We start from the raw sequence: 25,902 nt of genomic DNA, 5'->3' as shown, positions 1-25,902 counted from the left end.
GTCTTTAAACAATGCCTTAATGTAGAAATATGTTCCTAGCTCTTAACGGGATGGGGATGGGAATTATAAAAAAGTAATTGTACGAACAGTTTAAGCAACATTACAGTCTTCCGTTTATTTTCCACCCCACCCAAACAAGATGCACTTACCCAGTTCATACAGGTGTCCATCAATGTTTACAAGGTTATAAAATGCAAGTCTACTTTCTCATCTAATCTTGGTGCCTGAAAGAGACAACATCGATACAAAGTTTTAGTCATTATAAACTTTATATAACTTATTAATGTACATGATCTTAAGTTAATGTCTCTATACAACACAAAGCTAGAGTACCTTTGTGCTTTCAAAACATTTCTTCCATCAGAAGTATGACAAAAATAAGAATTAAAGCAGAAAAAGCACAGAAGGTCGGTCTGCAGCTTAAAGAGAAGAAAGGTTAAAGTGTCCCAACAGATTTCTTTGACGAGTTAGTGAATAGATGTGGATCACTGGACGTCATACACATGGTTTTCAGATAAGCTTCCTTACAAGGGTATAAGAGTAAGGAAATAACAGAAAACACTGGAAAACTCAGCAGGCCAGGCAGCAGCCGTGGAGAGAGAAACGGAGTTAACGTTTCAGGTCGAAGACCCTTCGTCAGAACTGGAAAAAAAGCAGAAGAGGGATAGATTTTAAAGCAAGTGGGGCTGGGAATAGGGGGAGGGGATGAAGTCTTGCTGCAATGATACAGGGCTTTGGTGAGACCACACTGCAGTACTGTGTACAGTTTTGGTCTCGTTACACAAGGAAGGATTTAGAGGAGGTGCAATGAAGGTTCATGAGATTGCTTCCTGGGATGAGAGAGTTGTCCTATGAGGAGAGATTGAGTAGAATGGGTTCTCTGGAGTTTAGAAGAATGAGAGGAGAATCTCCGTGAAACTTAGAGGGCTTGACAGGGTAGATGCTGAGAGGCTGTTTCCCCCAGCTGAGGCTCTAGAACTAGGGGTCTGTCAGTTAGACTTGCCCTGGCCCATTTAATTTCCGTAAGCTTTTGCATGGCAAGTTGCTGCAAGTGAGAGAGCAAAACGTGGCGCCTTCCACAGGGCACCTGGATCTGTGTGAACAGGACAAGCAACTGAGTATCTCCTTAACCAATCAGATTGAAGAATCGTTAATGAGCAGCACAGGATCGGAACCAGGAAGTGTAAGTTAGCTTAGTGAATTCAATGTCAAATCAGGTACAGAAAGCAAAATAGAGAGGGAAGAAAGATTGGATTAAGAGAGAGAGACACAAAGAAAAAGAAAAAGAAATAAATTACATTAAAAAAAAAATCTCCAACAATTAAAAGCTGTAGGAATGAGACTCCACACTTGTAAAAGTTAGTTTTCAGTGCCAGAGAGGTTGTCCGGCAGTAATTAAGACTTACCACATCGTTAAAAGTGTAGTTAGACTGAAATGGACAACGCTAACAATCTGTGGCAAGTTTAGTCAAAGCTACGATGCCAGTACAGGAACTTCATGACAGTCAATGCATTTTAATGGGGAGCCAGACGGCGAGATACTGTTTTCGGGAAGCTAATGGCGGAACGCTGCATCTCGGACAGCAACCTCTGGATTTTTGCGTTTAAACATGCATCTGCGCTCGCCCGAAGTCGCTGTCCGATTTGTGCAGTTAAACTCACCATTATTTTTACAGCAAATTCTGGGCCAATTTATTCAGGAAAGACTTGAAATGTAAATCTCAATTTTCAGTTCTTATGCTTAACCTATATAAATTCATACCCGAGGACATTATTCTGTCTGGATTTGGGAAGACTATCCTTTCAGCTTCACCCCTTTTTAGAAAGTTCCCGCCCACCTTTCTTTTTAGGTTTTCACATTTTGCAAACGTTATTTGCACATCGAGAACATGGGGGAAGACACATATTGCACCCAGGCCTCTGCTGATGAAAGAAAAAAGACGTGCATTTATATAGCGCCTTTCTCGAACACCGGACGTCTCAAAGCGCTTTACAGCCAATGAAGTACTTCTGAACTGGAGTCACTGTTGTAATGTGGTAAACGCGGTAGCCAATTTGCGCACAGCAAGCTCCCAACATCAGCAATGTGATAATGACCAGATAATCTGTTTTTGTTATGTTGGTTGAGGGAGAAATATTGGTCAGGACACCGGGGATAACTCCCCTGCTCTTCTTCGAAATAGTGCCATGGGATATTTTACGTCCACCTGAGAGAGCAGGCGGGGCCTCGGTTTAACGTGTCATCTGAAAGACGGCACCTCCGACAGTGCAGCACTCCCTCAGCACTGTACTGGAGTGTCAGCCTAGCTTTATGTGCTCAAGTCTCTGGAGTGAGACTTGAACCCACAACCTTCTGACTCTGAGGCGAGTGTGCCACAGCGGCCTCTGCCATTATACAACCAGATACATGGGAGGTGCATGAGAGCAGCGTGGGTTGATTCACCTTAGATTTCCACCCCCCCCACCCCCCTCTGTGGGTGAAGGGCTGTGCCTCCGCCGGTCAGCATTCTCGAGATTAGCAAATCACCCACCACATGTTGCACCGCACTCGGGAACCAAGGTGCTCTGCTGCATAAACAGGACATCGCTAAGCCAATGGAGTAAAGGGTTAGAAAACCTGGCTAGAATCAAAAGAGTCTCCGAATGTATAAGCAAAGTGCCCTAGTCCAAATGCAGAACCCTTCACACCTGAGTGAACAAGCACGAGCCTGGAATGTCAATCCCACCACAACCAGGTCCGACTGACCAGTTTTGACGGTTCTCAGTGATGCCAAATATCAATGCAGTAGTGCGGTGCTCTTTCAGAGAGCAGGGCCTGCCCGACAGTAGTGCACACCTCGCAGGCTAGTCAAAGAGCACTACTTACAGCAGCTGTGGAAAAAGTCCCAAACTGCTGCCTCAAGGAAATAAAATGGTGGAATAAATGTTTAAAAACTCAGCCATAGATTTTCAGTGTGCCGTGAGGCGGGCTTTTAGGCGTGCGGGGGGGCAAAAATCCTGAACTCGGGGGTCCCGACACCATCCCACCCAAAACCCGCCTCCACGTAAGTTTCAAGGGAGGTGGGTACCCGCCCCGCACTGGGACCCGCCTACCCGAGGCGAGAAGGGATTAGTGCCAATTAACAGGTAGTGAACAGGCAGTTTTTAAGCCTAATCCCTATTTTGAGGGGTGTCGTGTGGGATTCCAGGCGGCTCCAAACCACGCCAGGTTAGAGCAGGCAGGCCGTCGGGTTGAAGGACTTGGAGGGGTCGCGATGTCGGTGTTCAGGTGAGTGATGGGTGCATGAGTGCAAAAGTAAGTGTGTTTGGTGTGTCTAAAGTGTGTAAAGAAGTTTAAATTACCTGTACTTAACTTAACAGCCTTTCTTCCTCCAGGCGTCGGGAGTCCATCACTCAGCCGGCACTGAAAGCAGAATGGCCGCAATCTGTCAAAAGTGACGGCCTTCAGCTTTCAGTGCCAGTGAGAGTTCTAACTGAGTCCGCGTAGAAGGACTCAGGTTAGAAGTCAGACTGTCAGTGTTTGACAGCTTCAAACAGCTGTGAAACACTGATATTTCATCTGTCAAAAACTCTTGACAGATGAAATTTCAGTCTGTGACGTCACCTGTTGCCGGGTGGCCCTTAATTGGCCTGCTGAGCCCGCTGGGTGGGCTCAACAAGGTCAATCAAGGGAAATCGCGTTGATTGGCTGGACGTCGATGGAGGCGGGACTAAAACCCGAAAGTTGTAGTCCTGCCTCCTTCCCGACTGCTGAATGAAAATCCAGCCCTCAGAGTGGAATTCACTACCACAAAGAGTAGTTCAGGCAAATAGCATAGATGCACTTCAGGGGAAGCTAGATAAGCACGAGGGAAGAAAGGAATCGCTAACTTTGTCCAGTTCTGACGAAGGGGCATCGACCAGAAACGTTAACTCTGTTTATCTCTCCACAGACGCTGCCTGACCTGCTGAGTATTTCCAGCATTTTCTGTTTTTAGTTCAGATTGCCAACATCCGCAGTATTTTGCATTAAGGATTAAAAAGATATGTTGATAGGGTGAGATGAAGTAGGGTGGGAGGAGGCTCACATGGAGCATAAACACTGGCACGGACCTGCTGGGAAAATGGCCTGTTTCTGTGCTGTAAAATTCTATGTGATTGTGGGAACTGTACTTCAAACAAAAACAGATTACAAGGGAGCTCTAAAAAAGCAGCTTTTGCAATGCAAGCATACCATTATTCAGATATGCTTAGAAATGTTCTTTTCATGGAAAAAGTCATGCAATTTGCAGTATCGTTACAGGAATATAGCATTTATATCTTATCAATGCAGTCTTTTTTTTTCTTCAAACAAACTCGTTAACTTTTTGAAAACAACATGTTAAACATATTAAGCAACATTTTGGATTTGGCAAAGAGCATGCAATTATTGCAAGCACACCTTTTTGCTTGGAGGCCTTTATTGGCAAAGCAGTGGATTAAAAGCGACAACTTGGAACATTCCAAAAACATACACGCCCGCTAGCCTTTTAATGCAATCAGAGAAAGAAATGTGTATTGAGCCAAAAAAAATCCATGACTGGCAATGTCACCGTATTAGCTATCAGCTGAAAGCTGCTTGCTATTCACAGCTAAAGGTGGGCTCGACTGTACGCAAGTGGGGGTGGTGGGTGGAGTGCATCTGCTCTGCCACTTAAGACGTTTTGGGATATGAACATTGCTCATCAACATGCCCCCAAAAATTACGTTTTCAAGGAGGTAAATAGGATACCTGAAAAAGTAAGTGTATGCGGGTGGGGGAAACATAGAAGATAGGAGCAGGAGTAGGCCATTCGGCCCCTCGAGCCTGCTCCGCCATTTAATGAGATCATGGCTGATCATCCAAATTCAGTACCCTGTCCCTGCCTTCTCCCCATATCCCTTGATCCCTTTAGCTTTAAGAAATATATCCAACTCCTTCTTGAATATATTTAATGAATTGTCCTCCACTGCCTTCTGTGGCAGAGAATTCCACAGGTTCACCACTCTCTGGGTGAAGAAATTCCTCCTCATCTCAGTCCTAAATGACTTACCCCTTATCCTTAGACTGTGACCCCCTGGTTCTGGACTCCCCTGCCATCAGGAACATCCTTCCTGCATCTAGTCTGTCTAGTCCCGTTAGAATTTTATAAGTTTCAATGAGATCCCCTCTCATTCTTCTAAACTCTAGCGAATATAAGCCCAATCGACCCAATCTCTCCTCATACGCCATTCCTGCCATCCCAGGTATCAGTCTGGTGAATCTTTGCTGCACTCCCTCCATGGCAAGAACATCCTTCCTCAGATAAGAGAAAGGGCAACATTGTTGTTTGTGGGATCTTGCTGTGCGCAAATTGGCTGCTGCGGTTCCTACATTACAACAGTGACTACACTTCAAAAGTGCTTCAGCGGCTGTAGAGCGCTTTGGGACGTCCAGAAGTCGTGAAAGGCGCTATATAAATGCGGTCTATCTACGCAGAGTGAACACACGAAAGGCTGCTGGACCGGATAGCATCCCTGGACGGGTACTCAAGGAATGTGCTGATCAGCTGGCTGATGTCTTCACCGCCATCTTCAATCTGTCATTGGCCCAGGCAGTAGTCCCTACATGCTTCAAGACCGCTACCATTATTCCTGTGCCAAAACAAACGGCTGTGACGTGCCCGAACGACTATCGACCTGTCGCACTCACACCCATCATAATGAAGTGTTTCGAGAGACTGGTCCTGGCTCACATCAAAGCCAGTGTTCCTGCCTCTCTTGACCAACACCAGTTTGCCTATCGTGCAAACAGGTCAACGGAGGATGCAATCACAACTGCTCTACACTCAGCACTGAATCACTTAGATGGTAAGGAGACCTACATCAGAATGCTGTTCATAGACTACAGCTCAGCATTCAACACTATCGTCCCCAACAAGCTGGCCACCAAACTCCAAACTCTTGGCCTGAACACTTCCTTCTGCAACTGGACCCTGGACTTCCTAACAAACAGACCCCAGTCTGTCAAATTAGGTAACCACACCTCCCCCCGCCCCCCCGACCCTGAACACAGGGGCCCCACAAGGATGTGTGCTGAGCCCCCTCCTCTACTCCCTCTTCACCCACGACTGTGTGGCTGTTCATGGTTCCAACACCATCATCAAGTTTGCGGATGACACCACGGTAGTAGGCCAGATCACCAACAACGATGAGTCAGCCTACAGGGAGGAGGTCCAGCATCTCGTGAAGTGGTGCGCCGATAACAACCTGGCCCTTAACATCAAGAAAACCAAAGAAATCATTGTGGACTTCAGGAAGTCTAAAGGCGGAAGTCACACCCCCATCCACATCAATGGGGCTGTGGTGGAAAGGGTGGACAGCTTTAAGTTCCTCGGAGTCCACATCACGGAAGACCTCTCCTGGTCCCTCAATACCTCCTCTCTGGTGAAGAAGGCCCAGCAGCGCCTATATTTCCTAAGGAGGCTGAAGGGATGTAACCTGTCACCCCTGATCCTCTCTACCGCTGCACAATAGAGAGCATCCTGACGAACTGTATCACAGTATGGTATGGCAGCTGTAGCTACTATGACCGGAAAGCCCTGCAGCAGGTAGTCAAAACTGCCCAACGCATTACCGGCACCCGGCTACCGACCAGAGAGCACATATGCCAGAAACGCTGTTTACGGAGGTCACGGTCCATCATCAAAGACCCTACCCACCCCAGCCACACTCTGTTCGCCCTCCTGCCATCTGGGAGACGCTACAGATGCATTCGCACCCGTACGACCAGATTTAGGAACAGCTTCTTTCCCAGGGCTGTCATCCTACTGAACTCCACAAATAAACTCTAAAGCCTGCACATCTGCCAATGCACTTTATTATGGTTATGTTTATGTTAATATATTACAAGCCAAATGTATGTTGAATGTTTAAATGTCTTAATCTAAATGTACACTCTCGGGAGCCGCAAGCCTACATTTCGTTGTACTGCACTTGTGCACTAACAATGACAATAAAAGTTGATTTGATTTGAAGTCTTTCTTTTCCCTCACTGGTTTAACCTCTTATTGGGAGGATACAAGTCACTTCAAAAATCCTGCGAAGTACCATGCGACACGTTGAGAAATTGTTTTGAAATCCACTTGCGCCTTTTATCGCCCCATGGGCTATTCAACCCCAGGGCAGGCACATCACAGAAGAACCCATTCCTCTTCTCATCAGATGTCCACGCATGGATTTCTCCAGTAGGAGAGTCCCCGAGATAGCAGTCAGAATACAGATTCTTCTGTTCCCTAGACCTGGGCCGGGAATTTCCTCGGAGCTGCTCCCGTTCTGCTGCAAGTCCCCTTTACGTGTCTAAGCTCTGCGAAAATTCCAGCTGAGGAATGCGGAGACCCACTGGAATGTGCCTACTGCGGTCCTGGGCATTTCAGCAGAGACAGGTCGAATTTGCTCAGTAAAACGACACCTGTGGTGGCTTTAAGCAGTGAATCACCAGGACAGTGCCCTTAACTCTTAATTAAAAAACCCACAGCACTTACGCACAGATCGCTTTCCTTGTGCACTAATATTTTAGTTTCTTTTATTGTACTTGGGCAAAGAATTAAAAGAAAGAGCTTCTTAATTTAAGTATTGAAAGGAGACATTTCAGTGGGTCCTGGGATGTCTAGTGAGTTAGATCTCTGTCGTCATGCCTGGGACCTGGGCTAGACCACAACATTCTTTCAACATTTAAGTGGTTACTTTGGGTAGTCTCACCGGGATTTGCAGACAGACACACCTAAGACCCTCTCCGTCACTAAGATTACCTAATTGCACCTCCATCATATTGCACGCCTCTGCTCCTACCTCAGCCCATCTGCTGCCGAAACGCTTATCCGCCCCCTTTGTCATCTCTAGACGCGACGATTCTAATGCTCTCCTGGCGGGCATCCCATCCGCCACTCTCCGCAAACCTCAACCACAGCAACAACAAGCAGCATTTATATAGCGCCTTTAACGTAGTAAAACGTCCCAAGGTGCTTCACAGGAGTTTTATAAGACAAAAAAATTTGACACCGATCCACATAAGGAGAAATTAGGGCAGGTGACCAAAAGCTTGGTCAAAGAGGTAGGTTTTAAGGAGCCTCTTAAAGGAGGAAAGAGAGGTAGCGAGGTGGAGAGGTTTAGGGAGGGAATTCCAGAACTTAGGGCCCAGGCAACAGAAGGCACGGCCACCAATGTTGAGCGATTATAATCAGGGATGCTCAAGAGGCCAGAATTAGACGAGCGCAGATATCTCGGTGGGGGGGGCTGAAGGAGATTAGAGAGATAGGAAGGGGCGAGGCCATGGAGGGATTTGAAAACAAGGATGAGAACTCTGAAATCGAGGCGCTGCTTAACCGGGAGCCAATGTGATGGGCGAGCACAGGGGTGATGGGCGAACGGGACTTGGTGCGAGTTAGGACACGGGCAGCCGAGTTTTGGGTGACCTCAAGTTTACGTCAGGTAGAATGTGGGAGGCCAGCCAGGAGTGCGTTGGAATAGTCAAGTCTAGAGGTAACAAAGGCATGGATGAGGGTTTCAGCAGCAGATGAGCTGAGGCAGGGGCGGAGACGGAATGTTACAGAGGTGGAAAGAGGCAGTCTTAGTTATGCTGTGGATGTGTGGTCAGAAGCTCATTTCAGGGTCAAATATGGCACCAAGGTTGCGAACAGCTTCAGCGCATCCAAAGCTCTGCTGCATGTATTCTGTCCCACCTCAAGTCCCACTCACCCTATTCCTCGTGGACCTACATTGGCTTACAGCCCCCCAACATCTCAAATGTAAAATTCTCATCCTTGTGTTTAAATTTCTCCATGGTCTTGCCTCTCCACATATCTGTAGCCTCTTGAAGCACTACAGTCCCCTCCACCAAGTTCTCCATTCCCGACTCAGGCTTCTTGCACATCCCCCTCCCTTCATCCCGCCATTGGTGGCCATGTCTTCAGCTGCCTGGGCCCCAGGCTCGGGAATTCCTTCTGTAAACTACTTCCACCTACCTCTCCTCCTTTAAGACACTCTTTAAAACCTACCCCTTTTAAAATGGTCCTTAAAATCCACCTCTGACCACATTTTTGGTCACTACGCCTAATATCTCCTTCTATGGTTCAATGTCCATTTTTTTTAATTTTTTTAAACTTGCTGATCTGGAAGCCAGGTCTGTTTTCAATGCAAGTCCTACAAAGGTTTTTGTAAATTTTTGCACGTGCCTCTGCTTTAGCCGCATTAGTCACAATGCAAAAAGTTATGGCGTAGAAAGGTCCCATCCCAACCATTTTCCTCATCCTCTCCACGCGTGGTAGATGCAGTTCCACACTCATTGGCACCCTCCGGTACTTCACGTTCGGGGCTATTCTTCATCATGAGTCTAGACAGTGAGTCTAGACAGCCTATTTGACTGTGGGGGGCAGCACATTTGAGCCAGATTGTCTCCTCTCCAAATATCCACATTTTCCAGCAGAGGACAATGGATAGCAATCAGAAGCAGTGACCTTGGCCGATTTCCTCCTTCCTGGCTCGGACATCGAAACCAACTGCAGTGCCCGACACTGGGTCAGCAACTAACTTAGTATAGGCCAGAAAATCAAATCTGGAACTTGCTCAATTACACACTGCCTACAGAGAGAGAGAAACTATTTCCGCTGGGTTGGGGAGCCTAGGATCAGGGAACATAGCCTAAAAATTAGGCCCAGATCTTTCAGGAGTCAAGTTAGGAAACACTTCTACACACAAAAGGGTGTTAGAAGTTTGGGAATCTCTTCCACAAATGGCAGTTGATGCTAGATCAATTGTTTATTTTAAATCTGAGATTGTTAGATTTGTGTTAACCAGTGGTACAGGAAACTCTTTATTATCCGGCACCAATGGGACCGGCGTGGTGCCGGTTTATCAAGAAGTCTGGATTACAGAGAGGTATAGTTTAAAAGGTACGAGAGCTCCGTACACAGCAACAAATCCAGGCTTCCCTGTTGCTTAGCAACATGTGCAGGAACTCCGGCCACAGATCAAGCATCCCTGTTGCTTAGCAACAAGTGCACAAACCACAGTTACACAGCCACAGATCCAGGAACTGCCACTAATATGAAGTAAAACTTACCTGAACCTACTCCTGAATTTTGCCGGTTAACAGAGATTTCCGGTTATTTGGGTGCCGGTTAAAAGAGATTTTCATGTATTAAGGGTTATGGTGTTAGGTCACAGATCAGGCATGATCTCATTGAATGGCTGTGGTAAACCACTGTTAACCTGTACATGCCTGTGTGGTAAACCACTGTTAACCCTGTACAAGTCCAGGCATGTCTCAGCCCCTGGCTCCACCCCTAAGCCTAGGTATAAAGGTGACTCACCACCCTTCCCCCGGGAGCTCTTAGGATGGATTCACTAGCAGAGGCATGCTCTAGTTCTTAGTCAATAAAAGCCTACTTCATTTAAGTCCATCTCGTAGTCTTTGGTATTGTTGATAGCGCATCAATGGCGTAACAGGCATCAATGGCGTAACAGGCTCGAGAGGCTAAATGGTCTACTGTTCCTATACCAATGGAGCCATTGACAAAATGTCAAGATTACAATTATGGAATAATTTTTGTTACAGACTACCTTTGGTGATATAATGATGTGCTAGAAAGAAGAGAAAAAAACCCAGCTACTCCACAATTTAGTCACTGACCTATAATTCCCTTCCTGACAGTTCTACGTCAGAACATCTCCTGTCGAACTCTCTGCACCACGCTCCCTGGCAGCAAGATGGCTGTAGGATTGCAGTTACTCCTGGCGAGGAAAGGTCAAACATTGCACAGCGATGTTGGGAAAGGATGGGAAGCAGAGGAGGATGCAATAAAACATACCATGTGTACATCAAACTGAGTATATTAACTGGCTGGCAAGAAAGGGGCAAATGAAATTAATTGTGGACAAGTGCAAAGCATTACACATACAAAGAAAAGCACGTGAAGGTGCTGAAATAGCTACGGGTGACGCCGAGAGATCTCGGTGTATTAGCAGGCTCGGTGCTCAGTAATTCCAATTACTTCACAACAGCAACCAAACCAAATAAAACGCGCAGGCCCACAGCACCTCGAATGGAGTGCAAATCAGAGGAAGTCACACTTAAACTGCACAGTGCTCTGGTCAGACCGGGCACTGAAGACTATGTCCAGGTCTGGTCATCAAGACACAAGGCAAGCATTCAAGCTCTGGGTGCAGTACAGAGAAGAGGCACTGTACGAGTCCCTAGCACCAGAGAACAAGGCTACTATTTAAAAAAAAGACAGAAGACTGAACTTAGGCTTTTCAGCCTTGCAAGAGAGTGTCTTAGAACAGGTATTCAAGATAGCAAATGATACTGAAAATGTAAATTTGGAACACCATTTGAAATTAAACCATGACAAGTAGGACAAGGGCACATAGGTTCAAACTAGCAAAAGGAAAGTTTAGGACTGATGTAGGGTTAGTTCTTTGTGCACAGAGTGGTCTGGACCTCTGGGTATGGTTGGAGAGGAAAACACCCTGAACTTATTTAAGAAACACCTGGATGCTGTGATTTGGAGATAAGTGAAGGTAGAAGGTTGGGGGAAGTGGGAGAAGACTCAGGTTATTTCTTTCTGGATGAGCTAGAATGGGACAAATGGCCTTCTACATTCATATCCACCTTGTTAAATTGGGTACTATTGGCTTTGATTCACAAACTTGCTCACAAATTGATTTGGCGATCAGATTCACACTGGTTGCACAAGCAGTGCTCTCCCGAGTTTGGGTTTAAGGGATGTTGGAATAATGATCACATTTCCGGTATGTGTATGAAAAATATTTGACTAAAACGTTTCAATTAGGTATGGAGATAAATCCCTAGAGCATTTCGGTCAGTTATAATAGCAAGAAGTAGGGAGCTTCTAATGGCTCAGCAAGCTTGTCAAGCCAGTAACTATCCAAAACGGACAAGGAGAGTCTCGGGTTCGATCCGCATTCTGTGCCGAGTTAGCGACTTTCAACTAGGGTAGCGGGGAGAACATTAGAGCTGGCTGCAGGGGTTAAGGAGCGGGAGGGAGGGAACAGTATTCCTGCTCCAGATAGCTATGCAGTGACCCCTGTGGGATGGCGCCTGCGTGGACATCAGATAAGGACGAGATTGCGATCAGGCCCGATTCTGGCGTCACCACAGCTCGATACTCACTGTTCAAACACGAATGACGCTCTGTTGGGTGAACTACCAGAGGGAAAACAGCAGCAGTGAAACTGTACCCGAGCAAGTAGTCAGGGGAGAAAAAGCAAGCAGCAGCTGACGTAAGAAAACGACTAGGCATTTGGTCTAAGCGTTAAACAAAGCTTTAATCAACTGTTTCACAACATGGAGGTCTAGTTGTGTCCTTCACTAGTTCCTGTTAAGAATGTCCTGAGCAAGCTGGGCCCATGCCTGAGTCTTTATACTCTCCCTGGACAGCGCCACCCGCAGGCCGCTCAGTATTATTTCATAAGTCTTTCTTTCATGAATGACTGATTCATGTCAGCAAGCAAAGCAGGAAATAACTTTCTTTCCACTTGCAATACTGGTAGTACAGGCACAAGATCCACTTTGTTATCTCGAGCCAAGAGCACTCAGAGTGAGCGGGAACAGCGTGAGAGTGAGGACTTCTAAAAATGGGAATTTGGTTCATAATGTGCATCAGCTGCCAACATAATGAATGTCATAGCACCTGGTCAGGGTGCCCTATTCTAGATCAAGAGTACAGTGGAAACTGATTCAGGTAAAGCATTCAAAAGGAAATGGAATGAATCCCAGTTCAAGAGGCAGCGTGGTGGGGCAGGGGGGTGGGTGGAGAGATGCTATGGGTTCGGTATTGGAAAAGACAAAGTGGTCACAATGAATTCTGAAACAAGATCTGGATGGGGCTGAACTGCCTTTTTGTGTTGAGTATAAAGGTGGTAGGGCACAATGATGGATTCATTCCTCCATAAAGACTGAACTGGTGGAGCCCAAATCACAGAACAGGACTTCAAATGATATGGTTTCCTTAAACAGGTCGTAGGTGCAAAAATAAATGAATGAATTGTTGTAAATCAGAAACATCTAATAAAAGCTGAACAAATTTTTTAACATGTTTTACTTACAAAAAAAAGGTAATAATGCTCAACAAAGAAAGTGCACATTTGTATGTACTTCTGTTTTGCACATCACACAAAAAGTAATTTTATATTTATACAAGTGAACATGAAAAGAGGGGATTTTAAGATCAGAGTTTGTAATTTTCCAGTTACTGATAAATTAAAGGGGAAGAACTTATAGTTCAGAGCACTCCCCCCATATTAATGAACATATATTTATTCTATATAAATGCCAATTTTCTGACCTGCATGGAAACCCTTCAGGTTGTCTCCCTCTCTCAGCTCAACTGTTCTGTGGTGTCACCAATGAGCAGAGGTACATAGCAGCGCCACTGGAGGCCACAAGTCCTTGTTTGGGAGCAAATCCATAGCCACCTATCCATAGTAATCCATACTCTCAGCGGGGGATGGAGCAAGCTTAGCTGACAGCATGGTTCACTGGATTGGGCAGCTCTCGATCTCTGGCAAATTCAAAGTCGCTGGCCTAGAAAACAGGCAGCATAGTGGCCTACTAAGGCCCCAAAATGGCAGACAGGAAGTGAGCCAGCCGCCATACTGGGTAAGGACAAACAAGAGGCGTCCTTTACCCACGCCTGATGCAAGCGCTAGGCCCCTTATTTGCCATATGCAAAGGACCCAACACCTGCTTGAGGTGCCCACTCCAACATTGGTTTGCCCTGAGGCAGCCAGGGCAGCACTCGGGGGAAACCAGCCCTACGGGACACCTGCAACAAAGAAGGTAAGTGAGTTACCTGAATGTGGAGTCGGGAGGAGCAGAAGTGCCTCTCGAGCCTGCTCTATCATTCAATAAGATCATGGCAGATCTTTGACCTCAACTCCACTTTCCCGCCCGATTCCCCTATCGCTTGATTCCCTTAAGAGTTAAAAAATCTATTGATCTCAGCCTTGAATATACTCAACGACTGAGCCTCCACAGCCCTCTGGGGTAGAGAATTCCAAAGATTCACAACCCTCTGAGTGAAGAAATTTCTCCTCATCTCAGTCCAAAATGGCCGACCCCTTATCCTGAGACTATACCCCCGAGCTCTCGACTTTCCAGCCAGGGGAAACAGCCTCTCAGCAGCTACCCTGTCAAGCCCTCTAAAAATCTTGTATGTTTCAATGAGATCACCCCATTCTTCTAAACTCCAGAGAGTATAGGCCCAATCTACATCAAAGGTCACGTTAAACAAGCCTCTTGATCACCGTCGTTTCTGGCCCGGAGCCGCCCACCGCTCCCCACCCACCTCCACGACTCCCGATTTCCCTGCTCCGCAACTCCAGGCCCCTTGACTCACTGCAGACCCCCAGCCGAACCCACGTTCTCTCGCAATCCACCTCTCCCACCGCCCCCCCCCCCCCACCATTCCCGACCGAGCCCACTTACCTTCCTTCACTCCTCTCCGGGAAGCTGCAGCACTACATTGGCTCTATGACAATGAGGTCTGAGGCTCAAGATGCGGGGTGCCTTGGACCTCGCAGGGTATTCTGGTGCAAGGTATTTAAAAGAAAGACAGACTTGCATTTATATAGCGCCTTTCACGACCACCGGACGTCTCAAAGTGCTTTACAGCCAACGAAGTACTATTTGAAGCGTAGTCACTGTTGTAATGTAGGAAATGCGGCAGCCAATTTGCGCACAGCAAGCTCCCACAAACAGCAATGTGATAATGACCAGATCAGTCTGTTTTTGTTATGTTGGTTGAGGGATAAATATTGGCCCAGGACACCGGGAAGAACTCCCACCCACCCTACTCTTCTTCGAATTAGTGCCGCGAGATCTTTAACGTCCACCTGAGAGAGCAGACGGGGCCTCGGTTTAACATCTCATCCGAAAGACAGCACCTCCGACAGTGCAGGACTCCCTCAGCACTGCACTGGGGAGCGTCAGCCTAGCTTTATGCACTCAAGTCCTTGGAGTGGGACTTGAACCCACAACTTTCTGACTCGGAGGAGAGGGTGCTACCCACTGAGCCACGGCTGACACTGAGGCTCCCCCACCATGTGCCCATAAGTGGGCGCTCCTGAATTTCTTGGCTGCTGAACCACATGGTTGCTCCAGTTAGTGATGTCATGCCATATCCTAGCACCAAAAGAGAGCCAGCTTGGTGGGTGTACTTAGAAGTCAGGCCCGAAAAAAAACTCCAAGCAAGATTTCTGTAAGTAATTCCCCCTCCACCGAATGATTAAAAAACAGGACAAGTACTTTGAACAAAAAGTACTCTGTATCCCCATCAACTAACGGAATACTATACAACAAATAGCTGCTTTTAAGAACAAAGCAGAAATCCAGGAGACTTTACCGACAGCCATTTTGAATTTTAGTAAAATTCAAACTTGAAAGAAATCCTTTTGGAGAGAATCTTAAATTTACAATCCTCACCCACCTAAACAGCATTCTCAAAAATACTGGCACCGCCATCCCTCAATTCTCATCCAGCTGTGAAATGACGCATTAGGGATTTTAAACAGATTTGTTAATGCGCACAAGGATAGATCAAAAGGTGAAATAAATAAACGTACCTCAGTTTGTCCTTCCTGTGCACTGAACTCGTGTGTAACACGAATACTCTGAAAAGAACACAAACACTACTAAGCACTTTTCTTTGTCCCTTCCCCCCCACACACAAAAAAGGCATTTTAATCTCAATTTCAAATTTATTGACGAGCCAGTATATCCGTTCATATTATTTATAGCAAGTTTGTAGCTAGTTTGTTAGCAACTACATTTATTTCAAGAATCTTAAAAAGATTTAATATTACTTCAACAACAACAACTTGAATTTATATAGTGCCTTTAACATAGTGAAACATCCCAAGGCGCTTCACAGGGGCGTTATAAAACACTGAGCCACGTAAGGAGAAATTAGGGCAGGTGACCAAAAGCTTGGTCAGAGGTAGGTTTTAAGGAGCGTCTGAAAAGAGGAAAGAGAGGAAGAGACAGAGGTTTAGGGAGGGAATTCCAGAGCTTAGGGCCTAGGCAGCCGAAGGTACGGCCACCAAAGGTTGAGCAATTATAATCAGGGATACTCAAGAGGCCAGAATTGGAGGAGCGCAGATATCTCAGAAGGTTGTGGGGCTGAAGGAGATTACAGAGATAGGGAGGGGCGAGGCCATGGAGGGATTTGAAAAAAAAGGATGAGAATTTTGAAATCGAGGCATTGCTTAACCGGGAGCCAATGTAGGTCATAAGCACGGGGGTGATGGGCGAACGGGACTTGGTACGAGTTAGGCCACGGGCAGCCGAGTTTTGGATGACCTCAAGTTTACGTAGGGTGGAACGTGGGAGGCCAGCCAGGGGTGCGTTGGAATAGTCAAGACTAGAGGTTACAAAGGCATGGATGAGGGTTTCAGCAGCGGATGAGCTGAGGCAAGGGCGGGGACGGGTGATGTTACGGAGGTGGAAATAGGCGGTCTAAGTTACGGTGCGGATATGTGGTCGGAAGCGCATTTCACTAAAATAAGTATTAAAAAAAAAAAAATCACACGCTGCAAAGCAATGTCTTAAAAGAAATACACTAGTTTATAATATATATTAAAAAAGAGAAGTCACCTCATCTTTTTCTAGGTACTTTGCTTTTTCTTCGGGAGATAAGTTGGCCGAATCCTCCAAAAACATTTTCATAACTGAATCGCTTTCTGCCAAAAATATAGTGCCAAAAAATTAATTACTACATTAATAACTGCGCAACTGTACGAATGAACGACAGTATATTTTGCATGGAGGCAACAACACCGTCCTGAAATATCTTTCTTCATTAAAAATAAGAAAAGAAAAATTTTGCATAAATAATGGACGTCAACAAGTCCAGCCCCATCTTTTGAGATGTCTCTGTGGGTAAATGTACTGCATGGTGATACTATCGGAAGTTTGCTAACATCAGATGGGTTTACATTTGGGATTAATCCGCCAAAGAAAGGAACTAAGGCAATGGTCAGGATTTCTATTCCTGATCACAGCACATCCTCTGCTGGAAGTGCCCTTCTCTGCCAAGGATTGCGCTCAGCTGCAATGGTTCCAAAAACTGAATGCTCTTCTGACACTCAATATCAACGCTTGCCCACAATGGGCATTTGGGGTGATGGGGGTCGGGGTTCAGGTTCTGGAGGACTGTGACCACCCATGGAAACGCACCTCCACATACACTGAGAAAGGGAAGGGGGAAGAAAAAAAATAAATCACAGGAGTAAAAACAAATTAACAATGGGACAGATCATGGTAAAGAAACCAAAAGAGCTACTGGCAGTTTTGATCAGTCACACATTTTAAACAAAACAGCAAAATGGAGATGACGAAGGCAGTTTTACTTTCTGAACCCTGGTTTGAGTGCCAATGACTTTGGCATTGAAGAGTGCACAATCCAGACATTGGTCTGTACTTCACCAAATTACATTCAAGAGAATACCAGAGTTAAAGGTGAATTAAAATACATTGGGCTAGATTTTCAGTATAGACAGTTTTGGGGCGCTAACCTTAGCGCCCGCCCGAAGTTAGCGCCCGCTCCAAAGTAGCGCCCCGTTGCTGGAAATTCAGTGGCTTCGCCCTAAGACGTTGGTGGAGCGCTAACAGAGGCGTTCCACTGCTATCTTTAGGCGCTACGCCGGCGGTGCAGAGCGCAGCGCCCGAGAGAGCTCTTAAAGGGGAAGGGTGCATGTGTGTTTTGCAAAGGACGACGACGAAGACTGAGGATGAGGATGAGGATGAGGATGAGGAGATAAATACACCGTTCACTGGAGCCTTCCACACAACACATGCAGACTGCCTTTTATAGTGCAGGAGAAGTGCCCTTTAATTTGCGCTCCCCAGGGTGTGTTGCGTTCCATTTTACAAACGCTCTGGACGCCAGCCGCACAATGGGGCGGTCCGACTGAAGTTTGGATTCGGGGCGGCCAAAGGGCGTTGCACGAGGATGTGACGTCATTTTCTGCGCGTGCATCCGGGCGGCCGCTAAACTTTGCGCCGGCGCTAACGGGCAACTTAATTTGGGGCGGGGCGCAAACTGCGCTGCGCCCGGGCGCTACACGCATAGCGCCCGAAAATCACTTCTCTTAAGGCGCTAACTGCTGGCGCAAGCAACTGAAAATCTAGCCCTTAATCTTTAACATTTGGTTCTCTGCATACGGCCTATTTTAGGTACAAAAAATGCAGTTGGAGTTTCCTACCTGAGTGCCAATGGTACAAATGATGGGTCATACAATTAGTGTGGGAAAGAGACATACATAAGAACATAAGAACATAAGAAATAGGAGCAGGAGTAGGCCAATTGGCCCCTCGAGCCTGCTCCGCCATTCAATAAGATCATGGCTGATCTGATCCTAACCGCCAATCCACTATGACAGGACTATCTCCTGAATCTAACAGAATTAGACACACGAAACAGGAGCAGGATCAGGCTACACGGCCCCTGGGCCCGCTCTGCTACCCACAGGGCCATGAGCGATCCGCACCTAAACTCATGTCCAAATTCCTGCCCGCTCCCCGTAACCCTTAATTCCCTTTTCTTCTAGGAAACTGTCTATTTCTGTTTTAAATTTATGTAATGATGTAGCTTCTACAGCTTTTTGGGGCAGCATATTCCATGGACCTACCACCCTCTGAGTGAAGTAGTTCCTCCTCATCTCAGTTTTGAAAGAGCAGCCCCTTATTCTAAGACTATGCCCCCTAGTTCTAGTTTCACCCATCATCTGGAACATCCTCCCCGCATCCACCCGATCCAACCCCTTCACAATCTTATATGTTTCAATAAGATCGCCTCTCATTCTTCTGAACTCCAATGAGTAGAGTCCCAATCTACTCAACCTCTCCTCATATGTCCATCCCCTCATCCCCGGGATTAACCGAGTGAACCTTCTTTGTACTGACTCGAGAGCAAGTATGTCTTTTCTTAAGTATGGACACCAAAACTGTATGCAGTATTCCAGGTGCGGTCTCACCAATACCTTGTACAACTGAAGCAATACCTCCCTATTTTTATATTCTATCCCCCTAGCAATGAAAGCCAACATTCCATTGGCCTTCTTAATCACTTGCTGCACCTGCATACTAACCTTTTGAGTTTCGTGCACCAGGACCCCCAGATCCCTTTGTACTTCAGTACTTTCCAGTTTCTTGCCATTAAGATAATAACTTGCTCTACGATTTTTCCTGCCAAAGTGCATAACCTCACACTTTCCAGTATTGTATTCCATCTGCCAAGTCTCTGCCCACTTACTTAGCCTGTCTATGTCCCCTTGCAGGTTTTTTATGTCCTCCTCACTCACTACTTTCCCTCCCATCTTAGTATCATCTGCAAACTTTGATATGTTACACTCGGTCCCCTCCTCCAAATCGTTAATATAGATTGTAAAGAGTTGGGGACCCAGCACTGACCCCTGCGGAACACCACTAGTTACTGATTGCCAGTCTGAGAATGAACCATTTATCCCAACTCTCTGCCTTCTGTTAGATAGCCAATCCTCTATCCATGCCAGAATATTACCCCCAATCCCGTGATTTTTTATCTTAAGCAATAATCTTTTGTGTGGCACCTTGTCAAATGCCTTTTGGAAGTCTAAATACACTACGTCCACTGGTTCACCTTTATCCACCCTGTATGTTACTTCCTCAAAGAACTCCAGCAAATTTGTCAAACATGACTTCCCCTTCATAAAACCATGCTGACTTTGTCTTATTAAACTATGATTATCCAAATGTCCTGTTACTGTCTCCTTAATAATGGACTCCAAAATTTTACCTACCACACTATTGAGTGAAGAATTATTGACCATACTTAGAAACTGGGTCACAAATTCAGAGTTGGGACCAAATGCTAGATTTGTTTCATCAGCAATCGAAACATTGCCAAAGGTCCTAATCTGACCCCTCAAATATCCTCAGACTTCGATACTTTCGTCATCAGTCAGCATGGATTGCTTGTGTTGCTGCGAGAGGAACTGTATTTCAGTTGTGATTTTTATAAATCTAGCAAGCTTCTGTTACTTGGCTATATAAACAGAAAGTCACATTCATTAACGTGGCCTTATCCCAGAGTGCTCTTCGTAAGAACAAATCACTTTTCCCAGAAAAATAGAAAATAGGTCGGTGCTCACAGCTGGCCCATTGATGACTGAAGACTGATGGTGGTTGTTGAGTGCCTGGTCCAATGCGTCCAGTACAGCACTTCTCAGCAGCTCAGAATTTTGTGAGGAAACAAGAATTGGGAGTAAACACTCAAATGGAAAGGTGCTGAAGGGTGTGGATGAACAGAATGATCTTGAGGTTCAAATACATTATTGCTTGAAAGTGTGAGTGCAGGTACATATAAAGGCCAATAGCATTTTCAGTTTGATAAATAGGGGCATAGAGTAAAAAGGTAATGATAAATTTGTACAAGGCAATGGCCTGGCCACAGTTGGAGTACTGTGTAGAGTTTTGGACATCAAAGCATAGATTGAGCAAGATGATACCAGGGGGTCAGAAACTATAGCTTGGGCGGCAGGTTCGAGATACTGGGACTATTTCTACTGGAGCAGAGGTGGCTATATGGGGATTTAATAAGGGATTTTAAAATTATGAAGGGTTTTGATGGATTATATGCAAAGACCAATTCTTCTAGTTGGGAGTCAGTGACAAGAGGTTATCAATTTAAAATCTTTACTAAGGGAGTGAGGAGACAGTTGTTAAAGGGAGTGACTGAGGCAGAGACCGCTGTACCTTTTAAAAGGATAAGTGGATAAGCATTTTAAGCAAATGATGATACAGGGCTGAGGTGAGAGCAGGGCAGCAAGATTGTTTTGGATTGCTCCAGCCAAGAGCTGGTACAGCCATGATGGACTGAATGGACTCCTGTGGTTATTTTTTTTTTTTTTTTTTTTTTTTAAATAAAGTTCTCCGCCCCCCCCACCCCACATTCGAGCAACTGAACATGAAATAGGGTCTGCTAGGATGTTCAGAATTTTGTCATTATTCATTCAGTCTTATACAGGATTTCTTTAAGGTGCAGTTAAGACCTACTCCACCTTGGATGATTCAGTTCTATTGCACTTTCAGTTGATTCCGCTCAACAATTCCCACAATGTTATCAGCTTTATTACATGGAATGATTTACAAATTGCCCATGATTCAAACTGTCCTATGTGGGTCTGTCTCTCATGGGAACAAAGAGTTCCAATATAAACTTCAGAAATGCTTTATTTCCCTCTCGCACTGCAGACGGTATTGACTCCTTGCTGGGGTAGAGTGTCCCAGGACACCAATTGTCCTCCAGTACCTATTGGAAGCAGCCATTACATACACGTGAGCCTCGACAGGAATGGTTGGCAGGCACTACAGTGGAGCTGGATTTGGTCCTTATCCAGCAGAGTCACTGGATGGTGAACAGGACCCCGACCAGTTTTCCTCTACCTCGTCCAGGGAGCATCGAGACTAATTGTTTTGCTCTTAATGCGTCCACAGACCACTGAAAATCGGCTAAATTATCACCGATCTGGGATTGAATCTCAGAACTTTTAAACTGTCCAGAGTATTCCGGTCCCATCATTAACAAAATTACTTATTCACAGCCGTTTTATAACAACAACTGTATTTATATAGCACCTTTAACATAGTAAAACACCCTAAGGTGCTTTACAGGAGCGTTATAAAACAAAATTAAAGCCACATACGGAGATATTAGGGCTTGGTCAAAGAGGTAGGTTTTAAGGAGCGTCTTAAAGGAGGAGAGGTAGAGAGACGGAGAGGTTTAGGGAGGGAATTCCAGAGCTTAGGGCCTTGGCAGCTGAAGGCACGGCTGCCGATGGTGGAGTGATTATAATCAATCAGGGATGCTCAAGAGGCCAGAATTGGAGGAGCTCAGATATCTCGGAGGGTTGTGGGGCTAGGAGATTATATTACAGGAGCAGATCTCTTCTGTGTTGTTCACAGGGGGTCAAAGGTTGTACTGTTGCAAGGGGGTGGGAAAGGGATGCACAAATCCACTAAAAGAACTTGGAAAGAGGTTTGAGGCGTTCAGAGACAGTGAGGCATTTTTTGACTACTTAAAAGTTTTCCTTGCCAACTACACGTTGATAAATAAATAGTGTTCCCTTCAAAACGGTAACAACTCGTATTTATATAGCACTTTTAACAGAAAGAACTGTCCCAAAGCACCTCACACAGGTGAAATCAGAAAAATAGATAAGACACTGAGCCAAAGGAGGAGATATTAGGAGGAGGTGACCAAAAGCTTGGTCGAAGAGGTGAGTTTTAAGGAGGATATTAAAGGGAGCAGAGGGAGGAGGAGGAGGGGCGAAGGGGTTTAGGTAAGGAATTCCAGAGTGTGGGGCCTAGATGGCTAAAGACACAGCTGCCAATAGTGGGGCAAAGGGAGGAAAGCAAAAAAGGCCAGAGGAAGAGAAACGGAGTGACTTCGGCCGTCTCAATTTCTCTGTTCCCCTTGCCCACTCCAACCTACCTCCCTCTGAACTTGCAGCACTCCATTCTCTCAGATCCAACCTCGATATTGTCATTAAACCTGCTGACAAGGGTGGCGCTGTTGCTGTTTGGCGAACCGACCTCTACCTAGCGAAGGCTGAACGCCAACTCTCCGACACCTCCTCCTACCTCCCCCTGGACCATGACCCCACTACTGAACATCAAGCCATCGTTTCCAAGACTGTCACTGATCTCACCTCCTCTGGAGATCTTCCCTCCACGGCCGCCAACCTCATAGTTCCCCAACCCCACAAACAGGACTGCCCTGGTAGACCCATCGTTTCAGCCTGTTCTTGCCACACGGAACTGATTTCTTCCTATCTTGACTCTATCTTTGCTCCCCTTGTCCAGTCTCTTCCCACCTACATCCGCGACTCTTCTGATGCCCTCCGCCACTTTAACAGTTTCCTGGCCCCAACCGTCTCCTTTTCACTATGGACGTCCAATCCCTTTACACCTTCATCCCCCACCAGGATGGCCTGAGGGCGCTCCGCTTCTTCCTTGAACAGAGGCTCAACCAGTCCCCATCCACCACCGTCCCCATCCACCACCACCCCCCTCCGCCTGGCTGAACTTGTACTCACATTGAACAACTTCTCCTTTGACTCAACTCACTTCCTCCAAATTAAAAGGTGTGCTATGGGTACCTGCATGGGTCCTAGCTATGCCTGCCTTTTCGTGGGATATGTGGAACATTCTTTGTTCCAGTCCTACTTGGGTTCCCTCCCTCACCTCTTTTTCCGGTACATTGATGACTGTATTGGTGCCGTTTCCTGCTCTCGCCCTGAACTAGAAAATTTCATTCACTTTGCTTCCAATTTCCACCCTTCCCTCACCTTCACATGGTCCATTCTCCGACTCTTCCCCTCCCTTCCTCGACTTCTCTGTTTCCAACTCTGGGAACAGGCTTTTGACAAACATTCACAATAAGCCCACTGACTCCCACAGCTACCTGGACTACACTTCCTCCCACCCCGCTTCCTGTAAGGATTCTATTCCATTCTCCCAGTTTCTCCGTCTCCGCCGCATCTGCTCTGACGATGCCACCTTCCATACTAGTGCTTCTGACATATCTTCCTTTTTCCTCAACCGAGGATTCCCCTCTACCGTGGTTGACATGGCCCTGGACCGTGTCCATTTTATTTCACACTTCTGCTCTCACCCCTGCCCCTCCCTCCCGGAACCACGATAGGGTTCCCTTTGTCCTCACCTTTCACCCCACCAGCCTCCACATTCAACGGATCATCATCCGCCGCTTCCAGCATGATCCCACCACCAAACAAATCTTCCCCTCACCTCCCGTTTCAGTATTCCAAAGGGACCGCTCCCTCCGTGACACCCTGGTCCACTCCTCTATCACCCCCAACACCCCTTCCCCCTCCCACGGCACCTTCCCGTGCAAGCACAGGAGATGAAACACATGCCCTTTTACCTTCTCCCTTCCCACTGTCAAAGGCCCCAAACACCCCTTCCAGGTGAAACAGCGATTTACTTGTACTTCTTGCAATCTAATATACTGTATTCGCTGCTCACGATGCGGTCTCCTCTACATTGGAGAGACCAAACACAGATTGGGCGACCGCTTCGTGGAACACCTCCGTTCAGTCCGTAAAGGTGACCCCGAGCTTCCGGTCGCCTGTCACTTTAATTCTCTGCTCCACTCCCACTCTGACCTCTCCGTACTCGGCCTCTTACACTGTTCCAATGAAGCTCAACGTGAGCTCGAGGAACAACACCTCATCTTTCGATTAGGCACTTTACAGCCTTCTGGACTCAACATTGAGTTCAACAATTTCAGACCATAACCTCTGCCTCGATCATTCTTTTTGTCTCTCTCACATGGCAGCTGTCGATCATTCTGCCAGTGCCATTTACACTTCATCTAGAGTCATCTTTTGTTTCTTCACTTGTCCCATTACCATCTCCTTTTGCCTTGCACCATCATCTCTTTTGTCTTTTAATCGCTCCTGCCTTCCATCCTATCACAGACCTTCCCTTTTGTTCTTTCCTCCCCTCCCCCCTTTCCCTGCCCTTACACTTGCTTAAAAACCTGTTCCATCTCCAGCTTTTTCCAGTTCTGACGAAGGGTCATCGACCTGAAACGTTCACTCTGTTCCTCTCTCTACAGATGCTGCCTGACCTGCTGAGTATTTCCAGCATTTTCTGTTTCTATTACAAGAGAAACGGAGTGTTTGGCGGGGGAGAAAAATCGGTTATAGGGCTGGAGGAGGTTCCAGAGATAGAGAGGGGGGCGAAGCCATGAGGAGGTTTAAACACAAGAATAAAAATCAGTATGTCAGTATCAACCTATCAGATCATTTGGAAAGTGGGACTGAAGGCGGTCAGAACCAGATAAGTTGGAGGGCAGGACTGGAACCAATCAGATGTTGCCATTTCCTGTTGTTCGTTGCTCACAAACTTGAGGGTGAAGAATTTAATAATAACCTGTAACTGGGATTCTCAGAAACAAACCAGGAGTGTTTATTTAGGGTTTATCCTCAAAAAAATAAGCAGCTTCTAAGAAACCTTTCCTCCAAGGAACTTTCTGGTGCATGTCCTGCTATTGTTCAATATGAAGGTTTATTTTCTGTAATATAGTTGCAGCTGCTCTTTTGGGATGAACTGGATATTCCCTGGTCTGAATGCATTAACTGGACTGGCTTTAACAGCCAACCCCCATCATCTCACTTGTGGAATTGTCAAGGTTTGTAAGTAAGATAGAAAGTGGGGTTGAAGTGGATGACCCAATTTACTTAATTAAAAAAAAAAAAAGAGCTTCACTCAATTATAGCAGGCTCCAAAAATGTCACCAAATCAGGTGGGGAAAAAACACAGAAGATAATTCTCGTGTCTTCAGCATTTACAACCAATGCGTTTTCGTGCGCGGTCCCTTTAACTGGCTGCGTGACCCATTCAAAATTTTCGCGCATGCCCGGCTTCTTCAATGTAAAAGACGGCGAGCGGCCTGTGCGGGACCTCCAGACCGCTGCGCGGCCATGCAGCTTAGCGGGAACGCTGTTCGCAATCCCCTTCTAAATCACCACCGACCGCTGTTAACGGTGCTTCTCTGCGATACAGCAAAAGTAATGGAACGTTGCATATACCTGCAGCTTAGTTTATGACAAAACCATGTCCCGCTGCACACTCAGTGTAAGTCTTTGTCTTCGCAGGTCAGCTATTTTGAACTAATGATCAGCTTTTTCTAGTTTGGCATGTATGTGGTTACATTAAGTGCCATTGAATATTCAAATCTAATCATTTTCTTGTAAATTTTGTTATTTGATTATGTTACGAACCTAATTCCGTTGTAAATCCTCAGCTTCACGGAAAAACCAAGGCAGCAGCTAAAAGAA

At 46.2% G+C, this 25,902-nt stretch overlaps 1 protein-coding gene across 1 annotated transcript in view; it reads right to left on the bottom strand.

Moving 5' to 3' along the window:
* uchl3 (ubiquitin carboxyl-terminal esterase L3 (ubiquitin thiolesterase)) overlaps positions 1-25,902 on the bottom strand; it is a 54,302-nt gene that overhangs the window by 11,220 nt on the left and 17,180 nt on the right. The window contains 4 exon segments of the mRNA XM_085998504.1: positions 150-182; positions 185-224; positions 15,622-15,669; positions 16,652-16,737. Of these exon segments, the coding sequence (XP_085854630.1) occupies positions 150-182; positions 185-224; positions 15,622-15,669; positions 16,652-16,737 (207 nt within the window).

This window comes from Somniosus microcephalus, chromosome 10 (assembly GCF_052327205.1).
Source record: "Somniosus microcephalus isolate GS21.2 chromosome 10, FLI_Smic_1.0, whole genome shotgun sequence".
In the NCBI taxonomy this organism is placed as follows: Eukaryota; Metazoa; Chordata; class Chondrichthyes; order Squaliformes; family Somniosidae; genus Somniosus; species Somniosus microcephalus.
This window is presented reverse-complemented; position numbering and strand designations above follow the sequence as displayed.